This window comes from Watersipora subatra, chromosome 8 (assembly GCF_963576615.1).
Source record: "Watersipora subatra chromosome 8, tzWatSuba1.1, whole genome shotgun sequence".
Classification (NCBI taxonomy): Eukaryota; Metazoa; Bryozoa; class Gymnolaemata; order Cheilostomatida; family Watersiporidae; genus Watersipora; species Watersipora subatra.
The window spans coordinates 6,200,291-6,220,341 of record NC_088715.1 but is presented as its reverse complement, the minus strand read 5'-3'; the positions used below and the strand labels follow the sequence as shown (position 1 = coordinate 6,220,341).

The following is a 20,051-nucleotide window of genomic DNA, read 5'->3' as shown; positions in this document are numbered from 1 at the left end:
TTTTATAATTTTACCACGGTTTTCGCAATTTTAAGTCTAATTAACTTTACTTACTATAGCTGCATGATTGAGTATTGAACATACATGTACATGTATGTGGAATCATCAGTTAAAGATGGTACTGTGGGAGTTGCTATGGGAAAAAAGAGAGAAAATATTTGGAAATTTCAGAATGAGTCTTTAATCAAACATGATTGATCAAATACAGAGCAGAAATCCTATCAGATAAAGTGAATATTTTATATACAGCTCTATGTATAAGTAGGAACTTTAATCCAAGTGATTAGTCGTGTGGTAGTGTAGAGCAGAGCATAATGCAGATGCATTGCTAGTGTTTGGAGCAGTGGCAAATGACTCAACTTCTATCACCTGAATACTAGCATCACTGTCTAAATTGGTGTTTTCAGCTTAACATTTTGCTACGTGAGCTCTAAGCCTATCTGCTTGACCTCGCGTTACGACAGCACACCTATTACATTTTGCCTTAAAACCTTTGCCTTTTGCAGTTTGAGTGAAAAACTACTAAAACAGGATCCTGTTTGCGAGGCGTGTTGGAAATTTGAGGCACAACTTTAACTTTTCAAAACACAAAAAACTTGATAAACTGAATTCTAACAATCCGACTACTTTGGCTTGTGCCCAATAAATGAAATAGTAGTTTGCAAACTTAAAGCTTTTGCCCAAAAGGATTTTATTGTTTTAATTTCTAATTATAAGTAATCCTTTCTCACTGGCCAGACTTGAGAAAGTATTCATTCATTATTAGAGACAATGATTGGATTAGTATATTTCACATGGTTTTTATATTTCATCAGTAAAGAGATCATCATATCACTTGATAAAACCAATTGGAAATGAAATTTACTAATTCATTGTTGGGCTAGGATTCCATGTAGTTTCAACTTGAGCTCTGCTATCAATTTACTACTGTGTCCTAAATGAACTTCCACAGCTGATAATTACATATAATTGCATTTCTACGGCATATGAACCACTAGGAGCTTAAAATATGTTTTTTACAAAAAATAATGAGAAAGCCATAAAAACCGGTTTTTTTCGGCTGGTTTAAACCGGGTTAAAACCATTGGTTTAAACCGAGCCAACTCTGGTTGATTGTCAAACTAGTCGAATGTAGAATCCTGGTCTTTCTACTATTTGGTCAGTCTTGGTCAGTCTTGTGTGTCCTGAGAGATCAGCAGGGGTAATAACTATCTGCATAATTTTTCCATGGTATAGCAATGTGGTTGAGGGTAAAGTTGGTAGCATGCCAGGCTGGTAAGGTGATTATCCGTGTTCTATTTCCATCCGGGTGCATTTTTAATTGTGGCTTTTGACAGACAGACGAACATGGTTCTTACAATAGTAAAGATTATTCTTTGTAGCCTTGGTTCCATAACTGGGACTCCATGCTGATTATCAAACTACTTCAATGTACATGAGGTGACACTTGTTACAGGAGATAAAATGGCATCTTCTCAGAGCAGGAGGAACAGAAGATCAACTGCTAACAGAGAGAGTGGAGAGAGAGAAGGTAAGATATATTAGACAAGAGCTACAGAGAGTAAGTACTCTATGATAAGTTGTAGCAGTGAATTACTGTTTAGTATAGTATGACTGTTTTACCTGCAAGTATAGACATCTGTTAAATTGTGTTTAGACTAGGTGAGTCTATGAGTTATTTTACAAGTCTTCTATAGAAGTATCATTTGTAAACAGTGAGTCCCAAGTCACACCAACTATACTCATGATAATCACTAGTAGTTCATCTCTGATTGGTTGACCTGATTTGTTGTTGTCACATGACTAACATACAGATGATCATATTGTATATCACTCACTTTATATTTCTTATTATTATTATCATGTGATCATTTACATTCAGGAGTGTTTCAGCTCATTTATAATTTATTTCTAGCAGGAAATGACCATGTCAAGTAGTAATTCTTTACTCTCATTGAATATTGTATATCGGATATTTTAGATGTCAAAAGTAGACAGTTCCTACATTACTACTCATTTGTTTAATAATTCAAATGGCAACTTTTGTTGCAAATCTTCTAGATTTGTAAATTATTACAGCTTCATATCAACCAGTCTTCAGGATTCCACATTTTAATATTAGTAAAGATGGATAACTCTATGTACAATGAGATTCCTTAAAGGCCCTAGTCAGCCATGTTCAGATGAAACAATCTGTTAACACCGTGTTGCTAACCTGAGTCTTTTATGTAGAATAGCCAAGTTTCAGGTCATGTGATGTGTTAGTTTTCTTCCAACTAACTAAAATATACAACCATATTTATTCATGGTTCAACAAATAGCCATGTTGTCAACCAGTCAGTTAATAATATGTAAACATAATTGCTCATTATTATTTACAAACTGCTAGCCTAAGTTCCTAACTACTTCAACTAATCATAATTTCCTTCTAGAGTGAAGATCATTTGCTAGCAGTGTGTGCAGAACATTCCAGTGGTAAGTTTACACAGGCACCCATACATGGTTGCAAGGATTTTCTTGTAAATACCACTGGGAAAAATACGGTTTTTACTGTCCACCTTAAATACTCCGGGATAAATAGGGAAAATATCAAAAGTTGAAATAGAGAAGTGAATTCAAACTATTATGCTTCATTCTGTCTAACTATGGTCTAAACTACTTGCACTGAAACTAAGAACACTGAAAACATTTTAGCAAGCTATTAGATGGTCCTCCACAGTTCCGCTAGCCATAGTAATAACAATCAAAGAATTTTTAAGTCCACTTAAGTCTCAATATAAGGTAGTCAAGCAAGAGTGAGACAAGACTCTATTCCAAGCAAATGGTGACACAGTGAAATATTTTAGCAGAATGATATTATGAGAAAGGATGAAAAGAAATGCAAGTGAAGGTCCTTTATCTACTTTGTTTTATATACTTTGATTTAGATTTCTTCAATAGGATAACTGAGGAATTCATCTCTCTATTTTTACATGATTATTCTTTATATATGATTTATATGTTGTCAGTTCACTGGTCAGCTGCTCTAAACAACAACATGTAATTCTTTATGTACAGCAAATGACTGGTTCAGACTGTTTGTTGAGTCATGACCTAATATGGTCATATACTTTAGCCTGTTACAAGTGAACCGATGTTTCAAATGACCTGAAATTCAGTGATTTTACATGAAAGACTCTACTTAACAACATGGTATTCACAGGTTGTTCTACCTGAACACGGTACAACAGGACTTTGTATGTAGTAAATGACTTACATTACAGGGCAGAACATTCAGGTCTGGTACAGACATTCTGGCCAGCCTGAGATTGAGAGAATTCCTCCTTTTCTTACATACTCTTCTATGTATGATGAGAGAAAGATACTGGAGGATGTGGGTGACCACCATATCACCCACATAAGCATCATGAATGGAGTCATTCCTGCTCTGATGACTCCAAGTCTGAAACAGCTAGCGCTCAGGAATGTGAACTCCTCCCAATTGGAATGGTATGTCTATTGTTGGTACATTTGTTGGTGCTGAGGCTAAGTGTTGCTACTTCATATCATCTTATATGTGATATACCACCTGCACAGCGGGTGTATGTATATGACCTACCTGTATTGGACTTACCTTGACCTAATTCTCTATTTTCAAAGACAGTGAGTGTCTCTAGAAATTCCTTCAATGTCACATAAAGGCTGATAATGAATAAACACGGTTGAATTGCTATATTACTTTGAAATCTGTAAAGTTCTTTTAGTTATTCTATAAAGAAATCATGTTACATATTGGAATATCTTTTGTTAAGGTTAGCTGACATCACAAATTATTATGATATGTACAGCAGCAGATAACATAACAGATTGGGGTTTTATGAATATATTTGTGACCGATTTACAGGCACGAAAATGTGGTACACAGTTTATCAGCCTATGTTTTTGTCCAATTACCGAAGGTTTCGTTAAATTATCTAGAACATTAGCCAGATTTCTTTACATCTTATTTACAAGCTAGGGCCGAACTACAATGCCCCTTTGTGACAAGAATATTTTCTTATTTTACTCAAGTTTGCAGAAAACTTCCAGACACGTTAATGCTAATGCTTGCTTTCTGTTACATATTGCTGTCAAAACCATTCCACATTCAACACAACCAACTTATTGCTGTTGTTAGTTAAATTACGTACAGTAGGTTAGGCCTACAGCTTGAATTAATATTTATTTTATTGTTGTAAAACATAGGTTTGAGATAGTAGTAGATGAGGTCTGATTTTTATACAACCTTTTGTTTTGCATAATTGACCATTTGAATTTCATTTCAAAACAACTTGACAACTACCATGGACATATAACCTCCCAGAACACCATGTCATCGCAGTGGCCGTCCACGTTTCTCACAATTATTACGGAGGATGAGAAATAAAAGGTCCTCACGGCAACCATTGACATCAAATGCTAATGTTCAACAACACGCTACTCAAAATAATAACAACAACTCATCTGATTCAGAGAAATCTTTAGTAGATGTTGTAGGCGAAGCCTAAAACATCTAACTAAAGAATTCTACTTTTGTAGAATTCTGACCTTTTGTAACTACTTTTTCAGCAACCAGCAGTACCCTTTCTTTTTTCCATTATCCTTTTGGTGATGGGCTGTATGACAGGGGAATTTCTAGTAATAGTAATGATAGACTATAGAACTAGTAGATCCATAATCATAGTAGATGTAGTACCAGATGGAACTATAAAAAGTTCACTTCTCTTCCTACATATCCTAAGATATAATAAACACTAACATAGATGTTACCCTGTGTTGTTAGTGTACTGAGTTTACAGAGAGACGATGTAAACTGGGACATTTACTCATCTAGATGTGCCAGTATAAATGTACAAGAGGAGATAACTCTTATTATATTAAATATATGTGTATATGTCTATGATGTAGTTTTACTCTAACACATTAGCATTCAATCTCGAATTCATAGAAGGAACCAGACTATAGCCAGGATTCAGTAGCAATGTATACTTTATGATAATGGCTAGCATTAAACCTGGTGTTGCCAGAGATTCCTTTCATTGTTAAGCAGATGGCACGCAGCATACGTGTAGATTTTTAATACAAATCACTACGCTACTTTCATGACAACAATCCATGAACATATCCATAGAGTTGTACTTAATACATGTAAATATGTATTCTTGAGTCTCTAATCAGAGTATTTAAGGGGCTGGTTCTCAGGAATCAGACGGAGTTTTAAAACCAAATATTTTGGTGATCTGGTGGTAGGCATGGAGCATAATCTAGTAAAGTTTGACGAAATCGGCCAATAAATTGTGGAAATGCCTCGTGTTTACACAGATTAGCTGACACACAGACAATGACAAACAGGAATTATTAATAAGTATCAGTTACTGTAGCTTGTGATTCCCTGTGCTAGGTAGTGTGAGGATGGGAAGAAGCACCCGTGTTCAATCCTAGTTTTAGCATGAGTTTTTCATAGATATAAAGGTGATTGCTAAGTATGACTAAAGTAAACAGACTATAATAATTGTTAGAAATATAATATTATTTAGCTGTTCCCTTTACATTCAGAACTTAAAATATCTTACAGCAATACTTTTATTTCTATTAAACTAGTAAGTAGAGAGAGTGTGTCAGGTATAAATATGAGGTCTCATCTGTGTTTAGAGTAACTTATGGCAGCAAATAATGCTGCTGTCACTGTGTACTGATAACATCTTGTTTAGTATGAATAAAACTAAAACAAGTGAAACACAAAATACTATGAATTTATTAAAATTGTCTATTTTTTTGTTTTATTGCTTTCTCCAAGTCTCTGTTAATCAATAAGTATGTTTTCAGATTCCTGTATCTAACCTTCAGGGGTCAACATGAAACATCTAAAAGTATCTATACTCTATAGTAATGTAACTTGTAATGTCTGTCCTCCTTTGACATACTCTAAAACTATTATGTCTATATTGACATGCTGGGGTCAAAGGGTCATCTGCAGTAGTGCATGTGCAGCTGCCCGAGTATTAGTAAAATATATTAAACTACAGACTAAAGTATTATTGTTATATTTCTATAGTCTCAGCTCTCTCACCGGACTGGAGGTGTTGGAGATTTGGTCAAGTGATTTCAGTGCTGGACTCCCTCCAGTGATTGCTGAGTTAGAGACACTGGAGAGTCTCTTACTCTATGAATGTCAGCTGAGAGACCTCCCACAGAGGTAGTGTATAATATACAGTGTACTGTGTACATACTGAGTCTGTATCTACTGTTTAACTTGACTGTAGGTTGAAGGAGTTTAACTGATTATATTTGTGATTAATTAAATTAATAAGACTGAAATATTGACAGCATATTAACTAGAGTCTCCCTAATCATTTACTAATTATACAAATATTGGATACCTCTACTAGTTGTATTAGTCTAGTGGATTAGTGAATATCAGAGCCAAGTGCTGAATCATTAACTAAATTATCCAATCTTGTGATGTCACAGACCATGAGTCATAATTATATAAATACCATCATCCATACTACCATCATACCATATTATAGAAAGTTAGAGAATTCTGCGAAACGGGAGTGAAATGAAATGCTGTTGCAAATACTGCAAATGAAATGCTGTTGAAGTACTTGCTGTATGTTCCAGCATTGCATTGTCCATTTTGCTGGAACATTAAAAAGGTGTCTATAAATAATCTTCTGACACACCATAATGTTAAGTTGCAAGCCAATGTCATATGGACGTTTATGCTCAAACAGTCCAAAGCAACATTGCTGGAACATTCAATAACAATGTTTTCTAACAACGTTATGATAACGTAAACAATGTTTATTCATGTAAAATTCCACAAAGCGTTTTGTTAGAATTTAAGGTTAGGCTATCAGGCTATCATAGACTGCTTTTATACAGAAAGCACAGAAGATTTCACAAAAAGTTCTTAAATCAAGCATTTTATAGCCATAAAGTATTTCCACCATCTTCTACTTATAGTGACTATTCTACAGAGAGAAAACTAACACTGTTTATATAGGATAAGGTTCTTTATTAGGTCCTTTTTCTTCCTGCATGCAGCCGTTATATTTAATGTTTGTATTATAATTTATAATCATTCTTTCTCCACTGGTCCTCAGATCTCCTTTGCTCAGCAATATGTACGTCTGCTCTTCTCTTCTTATTGTAGCCAACATGGTGGTCCCTTTACCTAGGCCCTAGGTAGAGGGCCTTAGGTACCTTAGGTCCTAAGGTATGGTTATCATATATGGAGTTATCTTCTCTTCTGAGTCATTCTATTAATCTACTTCAGCGTAAAGGTGTGTTTACACTAGCATGCATGTATCATTAGTATTCTGTGGTTAGACACCTAGTGATAGATGCTCTACTGCCTAGTGTAGGTGTTCTGTACTGTAGACGATCACTTTACACAAATATTTAGCATTATCATGTTTAATTTGTTGTTAGTAAATTAGCCAATATCCTACAGGGTTGGTACTCAGTCTAGTTCTGCTTACACTGCAGTTGTCATGATAGTAAAATCTTACCAGAGGCAGCTGTGAGCAACATTTATATGTCTTTCTGTCAGCCAGTGGCTGGTACTTTGTAGTACTTGGATTCTTCAGAAGCAGATGTTTGTGGTTCTAAACATTCTCCTTTTTAAACAATTTCTCTATAAAATAGTGTTATACATTCTGATGTACCTCCCTGACTATGGTATATGTGGTCTGTAGATGCCAACAATTGTTCAACAAACTGTATCAATTACAGTGACATCATTACAAACACTAGGAAGCTTTGTAAGAAGTGTTGAGACCAATTCTGTAGTAGAGAAGAGTTGCTAGTTTTTAGCCTCTGTACCTTCTTATCCACCATCTTCTTACTCCATTACCTTTCTCGTGTAATTCAGTAAGGCTCACACAGCCATCTTCCTCTGAGGTACTTTTGAATTCTTTATAGAGTTTAGATTACTAAACAGAATTTCACATAAACACATGTACTGTAAGTGCTCCTGAAAAGGCTCAACAACTTTATTGTAACTTTTAATAACTGCTGATATTTCTCATGTATTGCTACGTTGGATCAAAATGTTGAAGTATTTGTTCTTTTCCAGCCTTGCTCTGTCAACTAAGGAATCACAGAGTTCTAACTCCCTCTTAGATACTTTCACGGTCCTGATGGACTCTAGGAGTTGTCTTCTATCATTTATTGTCTGTAGCTCTCAGACTTGCGATAAGGTTAATCTTGTTATTAATTTCCTTCCAAGTGTCAAAAACCCTTGTGTAAACTCATTTTCTCTATCAGCTGTAAACTTTTCAGTTTTCTAGCACTGAGCCTAGTAACAAATACCTTCACTGTTTGTCACATTCGTACATCATCCTTTATCTTCTTTGTAACTTGGTATTTAATTTGTTTATATATCTCATTATGTTCACTAGAAACATCAAATCTATCAGAAAGTTCTAATGATAACAACAAAACCAAATTAGTCCTAGCTTCATCATTATTAGTGTCCTCCAAGATTGTACTCTTCCTGTAGATTGTTCCTTCTGATCTTTCCCAACCTTCTCCAATGCTCACCCTTTGGACAGCCATCTTGTTAGAACATAAAAATATTATGCATCTGAATATCAATTAATGTTGATAGTGTATAAAAGTCAACTTCTTTATGTGAACATGATATAAAAAACATAAAACACAGTACAAACTCAGATAGCTTAAACAAGAGGTTAGAATTTTCCATGTAATTACCACATACCTCACATTGTTATGAGTCAGTGAGTCATCATGTTCTGCATCATTTTCTTTCTGAGAATTCATCATCTGTCGATACATCAAAGTAGACTAAGGTCTTAGATAGTACTTTGTAGTACTTGGATTCTTCAGAAGCAGATGTTTGTGGTTCTAAATATTCTCCTTTTTAAACAATTTCTCTATAAAATAGTGTTATACATTCTGATGTACCTCCCTGACTATGGTATTTGTGGTCTATAGATGCCAACAATGGTTCAACAAACTGTATCAATTACAGTGACATCATTACAAACACTAGGAAGCTCTGTAAGAAGTGTTGAGACCAATTCTGTAGTACAGAAGAGTTGCTAGTTTTTAGCCTCTGTACCTTCTTATCCACCATCTTCTTACTCCATTACCTTTCTCTTGTAATTCAGTCAGGCTCACATAGCCATCTCTCTCTGTGAGGCACTTTTGAATTCTTTATAAAGTTTAGATTACTAAACAGAATTCCACATAAATACATGTACTGTAAGTGCTCCTGAAAAGTCTCAACAGCTTTATGGTAACTTTAATAACTGCTGATATTCCTCATCTACTGCTACATTGGATCAGAATGTTTATATATCTCATCATGTTCACTAGAAACATCAAATCTATCAGAAAGATCTTCTGATAACAACAAAACCAAATTAGTCCTAGCTTCATCATTATCAGTGTCCTCCAAGATTTGACCAGTTCCTTCCGATCTTTCCTCATCTTTTCCAATGCTCGCCTTTGGGGCGGCCATCTTGTCAAAACATAAAAATATCATGCATCTGAATATCAATTAATGTTGCTAGTGTATAAAAGTCAACTTCTATATGTCAACATGATATAAAAACATAAAACACAGTACAAACTCAGATAGCTTAAACAAAAGCTATGTCTTTAAGACTGACAGGTGTTGGGGATTTGAGTTGTTTATACAAAGCTTGAAACACAGAAGAATTTTATATGCATACAATAAATCAAGTAATCATCTAACCAGCAGCACACATATCACAAAAAATGCAAAAAGTTTGTGCGTAAAACTAAAATATTTTAAAGATGCACGAAAAATCATGCAGAGACACATTATTCCTGTAAGGACACTGTTTGGACATTTCACAAAGTGTGCATAGCATCCAGTTAACAATCAAGGGTGTCTGTGTGCATGTGTGTGTGTGTGCATGTGTGTGTGTGTGCATGTGTGTGTGTGTGTGTGTGTGTGCATGAATGTGTGCATGAATGTGTGCACAATGTTTTATTGCATGTACATGTAATTTATGGGTGACGCATAGAAAATAATAAAAATGCAAACAAAGCAAACGGGACTATCCGATAGTTTGAGAATATCATCAGAACAACCCTGCTAGCAGTTTGCAGAAAAACAGATACAGTTTTGGCATACAGATGAGTGAGCACCGGAAGACGTTTAGAAAGACATTACAAGAAGTTAATAAAATGAAAAAAGCTATTAGTTACTGATGCTTTTGGTTGAATTTTTAAAAGAGTTCTTACAGCTTTATTCTGTAATATCAAAGTATTTTCCAACTCTGAGCCAATATTGCCCTAAAACTCTTCCATAAATCAGGTGAGGGTAGAAATGTATAATACAGGTCAATCTATATTTTAGTATCAAAGTATGTTCTCGCATGGCACATCATCAAAAGTACACGATGTAATTTACTGGGTAACTTTGTAATATGACTTTGAAATGATATGTTTCTAAAGGTATGTATCGAAGGCTTTTAAAAAATATAAAAAACTCGCCATGTTTAATTGTGCCATTATCGAAAGTGACGTATAGTTTTTCAAGCATTACACTAATAGCTCCTGTGGTGCTGCGCTTTTCATGAAATACATACTGGTTATCAACCAGCATGTTTAAGTCTTCCATATATGTACGTATTTACTTGTTTAACTGATTTACCACTTTTATTACATCATCCTCTAAGACCTGCTCAAATTTAAATTTAATATTAGATATTAGTAGTTGTAAAAAGGATTCATAAGGTTCATCAGATTTAGGAAGTTTTGCTGCAAGATCTAATCTAAGGTTGACAAAATGGTTGTTAATACATTGAGAAATCTCTAAAGGATCTTTAATTCTGGTATTCTCTACATATATGGTTGTAGGACCCAGATTGGAATTTGTAAAATCTTGTTTCAGAATTTTATTTAAAAAGTTCCATTTTTCATTTACATGTTTTATACCCGTCACGAAGCAACGCGAATACGTCGGGAGTGTTTGACAGTAGCAAACTTTCCCGGCTTATTCGCATTGATTCATCAATGCCATCGGTTTACAATTCACATAATTGACGATGAACGGCCAAAGGAAAATGTTGTAATAGTGCGATATGATGTGAACCAACCTTAAAGCACTCTAAATGATGACTATGATAGAGAGATCAAAGAGAAGAGGGAGGAGTCGTCTGACCATGCCAACTCGACACCGATTCCTACGTGTACTCATCAGGGTAGACACGTGTACTCATCATGTGTAAACACATATCATTGGATATGTGTTTACAAACTTTCCCAATATTTCGCCGGGCATCGACGACCGCCTTTTTATGTCAACCATTTTGGCGATAGTAATTGGCAGTCGGAGTCTGGTAGCGTGATTTATTTATTTCCGTTTATGATAGACTAGAAACTAGTATTTGATTTCACGCAAAAACAAAGAAGTTTTTCGCGAAAAATTGAAATGAAAAGTTAGAACACAACGTTAAAGAGAAAAATGAGAACACTACATCACGGAGTATTTGCTGATATAAACGCGGATGGGTTGTGATAGTGTGAACATCGTTATCATCGATGATCACCAAAGTATTGTGGCATCAACGCCAAGATATAACGATATAGTGTGAACCAGTCTTTAAAATTCCCTATGTGTAGGAGGAACCAACTCGGTACACAAAAGGCATTTGAGTTCCAACTTTAAAAGTAAGATAGCTTTTGTCTCAATTTGTCTACACAATGGTCAGTGATAACTGAGATGGTTTGAGTCTTTGACATTCGATAAGTGCATAGTAGGTGATGTGTCTGCAAAACCGTAGCCTGATATCTTTATGAATACTTTTTAAGGCTCCGATAGCCAAACGTTTACCTTGATGACAAGCTCATATGGCGTATGCTAAAGATTTCTCAGTGTATTCATTCGCAGTACTTCAATATAGTAATTACCGTGTCTGTCACGCGTTGTTGAAATCAGCATGTAGAAGATAACTCCAAATTTATGGATACTTGTAGGACTATACAAATACTGGTTCCATGATACATATTATTAGACAGTCTGTCACAGGTACTTCTAGAGTATGCATTGGGAATTTTAAGGTGCCCTTAATCTGTCCTTCCTTCGCTCCTCTCACCCCTCAGTCCTTTCAGAGTGTCTTGTATTATAATTTGTAAAACGGAGTTAAAATACTAAACTTATATATGACTAAAGCTACATGTAGACTGTCTTATAGTCTGTTTATTGACATGCAGTTGGAGACTTAGTAAGGTTGCCATACACTGAATACTTATAATTATACTGTGAACTCCAGCTAATAAAATAAGTTTTATATCAAAACTTGTAAGTAAATATTTTAACACTGTTTAAAATGAGGATATCAGTAGTTGTTAGTAATAGCAGAGATTTGATGATCTTTCTTCTACCTTGTACAGTAATATTTTAATAATTAAACTCATGTAATTTGAGGTTCAATTGATTATATGGAAAGTTTCTCATCAGCTGTAATCTAAAATTACTCTGAATGATTGACTAATCTAGTTTCAGGGTAAAATTGACCTTATTAACCGCTAGTGGACAGCTTTAGATACCAGTTCATGTTTAAATACTGTCTCTACACCATAACTTACTATCTGTAGTGACTGGATGGTTTTCCTTCAAAGGGTAGATAACTCTGATGGTTGAATAATGACATGTCAGCTTGGTGTTATAGAGAAAATACTTGACTTGACTGTTACCAGTGTATATGATTGTACAGGTACATTATTATATGGGAACATGATTTACGAGTTATTCCACCTCAACTTTTGTTAGAGATTCACTGATTACAAGCAAAGGTTGTGTGTCAGGTTTCCTCTGCTTGCTGCTGTCTTCTCTTCAAGTTGTTAAGCTGTATCAGCTTAACAACTGTATCTGTTGTTATATTTTAGGGTGAAATCAAGAGCCTTCCTGCTACACACTTTTATGTCTATCATTGAATATGCAATTATTCATGTCTACATGCAGCCATAGACTCAGTCATTATGTCTGTCTTCCTTAGACATGCTCTGGAACTATATGTTTACTAGCATGCTGGGGTCACGGGGTCAGCTGTTCTAGTATTAGTAAAATATATTAAATTACAGACTCAAGTATTATTATTATATTTCTATAGTCTCAAGTCCCTCAAGAGACTGAAGGAGTTAAACCTTTATTGCAACAACTTCAGTGCAGGACTCCCTCCAGTGATTAGTGAAATAGGAACACTGGAGAGTCTCTCACTCGGATACTGTCAGCTGACAGACCTCCCACAGAGGTAATGTACAAATATTGGATACCTCTATTAGTCTGGTGGATGAGTTATTATACAGATATATACAGATTATACATTGGAAGTGTAGGACCTGTGTATGATCATGGCCCTTTCATGATGTTTTCTATAGTTGTTATCATCCTGTATGTGATTATTCTTTTTCATAACCAAAACTGGGTTACAAAATACAGTGAAACACGGATAACTCAAACTTCAAGGGACCGAGCAAAAGTGTTCGAGTTATTAGAGCGTTCAAGTTATCAGAACAGTCATAAGTGCACGTATTTATCAGTAGATACATGTACATATACAAACTATATATAAATCAAAAGCATAGATTGCTTGTTGCAATTTAAGAGGTCTTTCGTGTGAAGTTTTAAATATTTTTAATCAGAAAGTATAGATATTTTTTCTATCACTTGAGATTTGTTTGTTGTTTCAGGTGATGTGACTGCCAGGACATTCTCAGATTAAAATTGGCAAAACGTGATCGCGGTTAAAACGCTCAGAAAAAATACATACGTATTTTTCTACCGAGCGTTTTAACCAAGATCAATTTTGCAGTAAGTCAGTTATTACAAAACTGCTTTATTATTAAAAAAACATTATCAATTTTGCCGATATTACTTTAAAGTTATCCAAATTTTACCTCGCTTTTCTTGCTTTCGGAGGGCTTATCGCTAAGCGGATGTTTTGTAAAATTTGATTTTTGCAAACCTTTAGAAAAGTTGTTAATGAAAATATTTGCCGATGTTGGTAATAACGAGGCCTAAGAACTACTAAAAGTCGATGTTTATCTCTATGGCTTGGAATAAAGTGATATTCTAAAGCGATAGTAACAACCGTCTCGGTAGCCGTTTGGCAAAAAACTGTTCGATTTATCTGAGTTTCACTGTATCTCTAAAATATAAGAAGACTCACTTGGTTAAATTGTTTAAAACTGTTTAAATATTGAAAATTTCAAGGCAACTCTTGTTGATTGATTGGGAACTTTTAGGGAATTTCACACACAGGATGTGAATTGTTAGTTAAAAGAGAATTCTGCTAGCATGTAGAATGTAGAATCTCAAACCTTGTCTACCTTTGGAGCTTCTAAGGATTTTATTTGTATGATATGTTTAATATACGAATAATTTCATTGGTTACCATGCTCCCATGTTTTCCATGAATGTGCGAGCAATTCTTGCTTGTTTTGGACCTTTTAAGGGTTTTTATGATATGTTTAATGTACGGGTAATTTCATTGGTTAATTATAAATATTGCTGACAAACATCAGCATGTAGGCTCATCATATCTATACCAGTGATTTTCAACCTTTTTTGAGCCGCAGCACATTTTTCACATTCACAAAGTTCTGAGTCACACTACCAAGCAGAATGACACAGAATGACACTCTAACACTGTAATACATACAGTTAAGTTTTTAATGCCTTTTTACACTCACTTAGTGGGAAACATGGACCCGAATGAAAACATGGATATCCTTGCAGGAATGGTAGAAAGACACACACAAAGCCCTTCCTTAACAGTTCTCAATCTCTGTTTTTAGTTTTTATTGCTGTAAAGCTTGGGAAGCTCAACTCAAACAGATATGTGGTTGTAAACAGAAGCAATGTCAAAATGGCTTTGTTGGCAAGAATGGGGAAACTCCTTGGCAACAGATTACCAAAAACTGTTCAAAGTAAAATCCACAAATTTTAGCTTTAAAGATGCACTTGCATAACATTTTAGTAAATTTTATCAGAAAGTACAGGTATTATTCTATTATTTGTGATTATTTTTAATGTTTGAGGTGATCTGACTGCTAAGATGTTTCAAGATTAAAATCAACAAAACTTTATCACTGTTAAAACACTCAGAGGTAAAAGATGTGCCCGGACTTGCCCAAAATGATGTACATAGCCGTGAGACTGCCTGTCTCTCACTCATATTCACATCGGCTAAATCAGACTAAATCAGACGTACGGTCGGCTATTGCTATCAAAGTCGAGTACTGCGTGGTTCTATTGGCATATATTTTAATTTGCATTTGTTCATAGTTGTTTGAATAAGATTATAAGTCCAGCTATATATACATGTATATTGCTATAGGTGTCTCAAATGTCTCAAATAAGGTAATTAAAATTTGTCCTATTAGTTTCCTCTGTGTAAACATATGAGTATTAGACCAGGATTCAGTCAGTCTACAGTAATTAGGTTGTCTAGTAAACTTAGTCCATCCTTTGTATCAGTGAAGTTCTCAGTTGCTACCCACACAGGAAACTAGTCTATATATATAATTCATAAAGTCTGTGTGTCTTGTGTATGTCCATTATAATCTAGGAATAAAAAATCCGCATCGCAGAGGATTTCATCTCGGAACCTGCCAGTTGGCAGACTAGTAAAAGTGCTTGGAGTCAATAACTAGCACAGTTGACAGTTTAGTGATTATTAATCCGTCTGCAAACGCTGCAATTGTTATAGTAATGGTAAGCTAACCTTTACTGACTTACCAGGTAATTTACTCAAATTCATTGCACGGGTAATTATATTATTACCCGTGCAACACCTAGCATTCAGTTAGTTCCTAGATAAAAACTAGTAAGCTGCATCTTTGAAAAGAATATGTTTGAATATAAGGTGAGACCAACTGCATCCCTAAAGAGTTATGTATAGTCAAAGTTATCTAGTCATTATTAGTATCAATTTCTAGAAGATTTTCTACTGGTTACTTTTGATTCGTTAATAAAGTACAGTAGATGCTCTTGTAACGTAAATTCCAGATAACGATAAGAATTTATGGAAAGTTTTTGCTTCATACTACGTAAAAATTGTTCATATAACATAAAGTGTCAAATCAGGGGAGTTCTCTAATTTCGGTTTTAATGTTAATCTATTTCAGACATTCAAAAGAAACAACGACATGTGTATCCACTATATATGTATATACTTACAACTATTTCCATACTTCTTACTATATACAACTTTCATGAGATTTTAGCTTGTCGTGATAGATCGTCAAATGTGTCGACAAAACAGACAATAGGTAGCTGTGCAATTGTTCATATAATTGTTCAATTGTTCCTCCATATGCGATCGATCGGTGCAGGTATTACAGCATCGATCCACCGATCTGAATGTCTCGAATTGGAGTATTGTCGAGAGTTATCTTTTATTTTAACCTTGACCCCTAGATGCAGATAGATGATGAACAGGTATTACCGTTTTTGTAGTAAAAATATTTGGTTGTCTTGCTCTATTGTAGACGTATAAAATATTTATTATTAGTTTGGCTTCGCAGAATAGATTTTACTGTCTAGAAAAAATGTGTAAATATTTGTAAATGAATGTTTGAGATGTTCATTTTCCATCAATTTATTGTAAGATTACCGCAATCTACCGGTCTATAAAACCAGTGAAATTGATCTTAAAAAGGAGAAATGTTGTTGATGTGAACCAATAAAACTGCAGGTATCGTACAGACTACAAATTAAAAGAGTTAAGTCTAGTTTTTCTTTTTTGTATATCGAAAAGGGTTTGAAAAGATCTTGGAACGGATTAGGCAATTTACATGTATTTTACTGTTCTTATAATGTAAATTCCCTATAACATAAACATTCCTGGAACGGATTATATACGTTGTAGGAGCGCATACTGTACAAACCAAATGGTTTTTGAGTTCACCAAAATATAACGTCAATTTTTTGTAAATAAATTTACCCACTAATTGAATTCTGAAAATAAACTTGTCTAGCAAAGGGTTAATAAAGTCCTTCCTGCACCTGGTTGGTGGTTTGTGGTGTGGACTTCCCTGTTTTCACTTAGTAGTGTGGAGCATATAATTTTTCAAGTAGCTTTTAATATTATTCCCATTGGAATTGAGTCGAGCTATGCAAAAGTACCTGTCAGTAGTAGCAAGTACCTGCCACTAATTTTCTTTGTAGTGTGCATCAGAACTTTGTAAATGCGAAAATGTCCTACGGGTCAAAGAGGCTGAAAATCGCTGGTAGAGATACAATGAGACTATCAATGAGCCTAGATTTGATTACACTTCATAAACCGATCTATCAGACAAGTTTTGTGGCAACGGGGCTGAGTTGTATTCAATATTTCCTGCGAGTCGTTTTTCATTCATGATTATGTGACTGATATTTTGCATGATAATTTTTAAGACTATGTTTTGCATTATTTTTAACCTTATTATTTCATTACATCATCTTTATATGCCAAAAAGTTTCATCTCAGCAGAAAGTCTTTATTAAAAACATCCATCCAAGTCGTGACCACTCACATAATTTCAACTTATTCACTAAAAAAAATTCCTCTACTGCAGTAAACTCAAACACTGTATGTGTTGTATCTAGATATTCCTCCTCATCTTTGATCCTAAGATATGTAGCTCTCACTATGTTGTATATGCAGGTTGGTAGTGGTCACCACTCTGCTCTTGTAAGTCCCTCTGGGTATGTCCAAAAGATCTGTAGATGCATGACTTCCTCTGTCTTTACATACCATGTTGAACATCTTATTTTCTTCAGTCGATCCGATAGTTTCAGGCTCACGCATCTGGATACTTGGGTGCTAACAAAATATTAAACTTTTAGGATCCATTGATAACTTTTTGAATATCGCTTAGAATCTATAACATCTAGTGAAAACATTTGCAACACAAATCCATATAGTTACAAAACTTACCATGGTAGTGTCGGTAGTTATAATGGGCCACTCTCAATGGACCTGGTTTTACAAGTTATAAGGTCTTTAATCTCTCCACTTCTGCAGCACACTTGAGACCTATCTGAGGAACAGAATGCCGCTATCATGGTTTGTGCATCATACATTCATCTCTCTCTATCCCCATGCATAGTAGTTTCCACACTGACACCACAGCTCCACAGATGGAGAAACATAAACATCCTGTATCAATAAAACAAGTGTGATATAAGCATGCTGTATTTTACAAGGGACCTACTTTGATGAAGGCTCACTTATAGAAAACTGAATCTACTGATTCTTAGTTTTTATTCTAACATGTATCTACTGTAAGCTTTCAATTCGGGAGTTAGATAGATCAAGAGTGGACAATTACAAAATGAACACATGTTTAACAACAGCATAAGTAGGTCAAGCCAATAATTTGAAGCTATGATTGTGGGATTCAAAGGTGAGCATTGATCAATACATTTTCCTCAAATTTCTACAAGTGAGAAGTGAGCATGAATTCTACTAATTAACCTAATTTACTAGCTAAAACTACCAGAGAAAATATAAACTAGTTACATGGCTTATAGTTACAGCTTTCAGCTAGTTAAAGTTGAAATGGAGTCTTTAGACCGCCAATGGAGGCTGCAAAGATATTTGATTAATAGTTTCTGTATAAAATCGTACACATCATTTGATACTAAAAACAATCATTATTATTATTACCCTCGAATATCTAGACTTCTTGTTACTGCATACCTCTTACCTGTTCATGGTGATTTATTATAGCTAGGTGTAATGAGAAATTAAAAGTTTGTTAAAACTAGAGATGTTGGGTAGTAAATAATGAGTTGACTTACTACAATCAATTGTACGATGTTTCTTGTTAGTATATGTATTCATGAGTAGTAAAATTATTCCTTTTACTTTAGTTTAGTAGATAGAAGAGACTCAAACACAAAGATAGATATACCTACATTCTCATATCTTCCTCAGCAGCATAACGCCTGTTAGCTCTAACCATAGTCTGTCTTCCCCAATCTTTCACCACCTGATGCTCAAAATAGTCTGAGGCATCTTCACTGGAACTAGAGGCCAGGTTGTAATTCTGTTGTTATTAAATAGATCGTGCTGATTCAATGATTGAAGGAGATTTGGATTGAAGCAAATTGTCATTCAGTAAATCAGTGAATTCTCCCATTATCTACCACCGTTCCGTAGTGTTATTGCTTCCATTTCTCAAATTTTGCCCTGATAATTTACTAAAACGCACACCACCCCATCCGGAGAAATCACCTTTGCTTACGCTGATGCCTAAATTATCCAAGTCTAACTGCGGATGGTGAATTCTCTAACGATGAAAAACTTCGATATCACAGACAACTAGATTGTTAGCGATAACAATTATTACGACCTAAATAAAAAATTCGTGCTGATGATTGGCTAAAGAAAAGACAGTATATTTATAACTTGTTGACGCTTTCCCATACGACGCTTTATATGTCACGAGCTCTGTACTCACTTAAAATTAAGTGTTTTAACCGCGATCAAGTTTTGTTGATTTTAATCTTGCAACTGGCAGTCAGATCACCTCAAACATCAACAACACACGCAAATGATAGAATAATACTGATACTTTCTAATAAAATGTACTAAACATTTTGTGTAAGTCTATCTGTATAAAATAAGGTTGGTTCAGTTTAATGAGCGGTTCCTTCAAAGTCACGTTCATGCATCAACAGATGCTGAGCTGCGTTGTAGCGTATTTTATTCTAAATGAGCTATCTACCTTCAGTATTAATATGAGTCCAAATCTTCTTATATATGGATAGTCTTCACTTCAGTTGTGTTTGTCATTAGGTGCAGAGGTCTCTGGTTAGCTGGTACTATAGCGTGTTATTCACTGTCTATGTGAGTGTCGATGCCAATAGGTGGGAGGTAGTCTAGTGATGGTGAGGTTATAGTTCTACAACAATTTTGTTAGAGATTCACTGATTAGAAACAAAGGTTGTGTGTCGGGTTTCCTCTCCTTGCTGCTGTCTTCTCTTCAGGTTTTTCAGCTGTATCAGCTTAACAGCTGTATCTGTTGTTATATTT

The 20,051-nt window shown here is 34.9% G+C and overlaps 1 protein-coding gene across 1 annotated transcript in view; it reads left to right on the top strand.

Annotated features, from left to right (window-relative positions):
- Window positions 1–1,460: 1,460 nt before the first annotated feature.
- Window positions 1,461–20,051, top strand: part of LOC137402247 (malignant fibrous histiocytoma-amplified sequence 1 homolog) — a 41,494-nt gene continuing 22,903 nt past the window's right edge. The window contains exons 1-4 of the mRNA XM_068088744.1: window positions 1,461–1,531; window positions 3,264–3,489; window positions 6,074–6,214; window positions 13,137–13,277. Of these exons, the coding sequence (XP_067944845.1) occupies window positions 1,465–1,531; window positions 3,264–3,489; window positions 6,074–6,214; window positions 13,137–13,277 (575 nt within the window). The 5' untranslated portion in view covers window positions 1,461–1,464. The remainder of the gene's footprint in view (window positions 1,532–3,263; window positions 3,490–6,073; window positions 6,215–13,136; window positions 13,278–20,051) is intronic.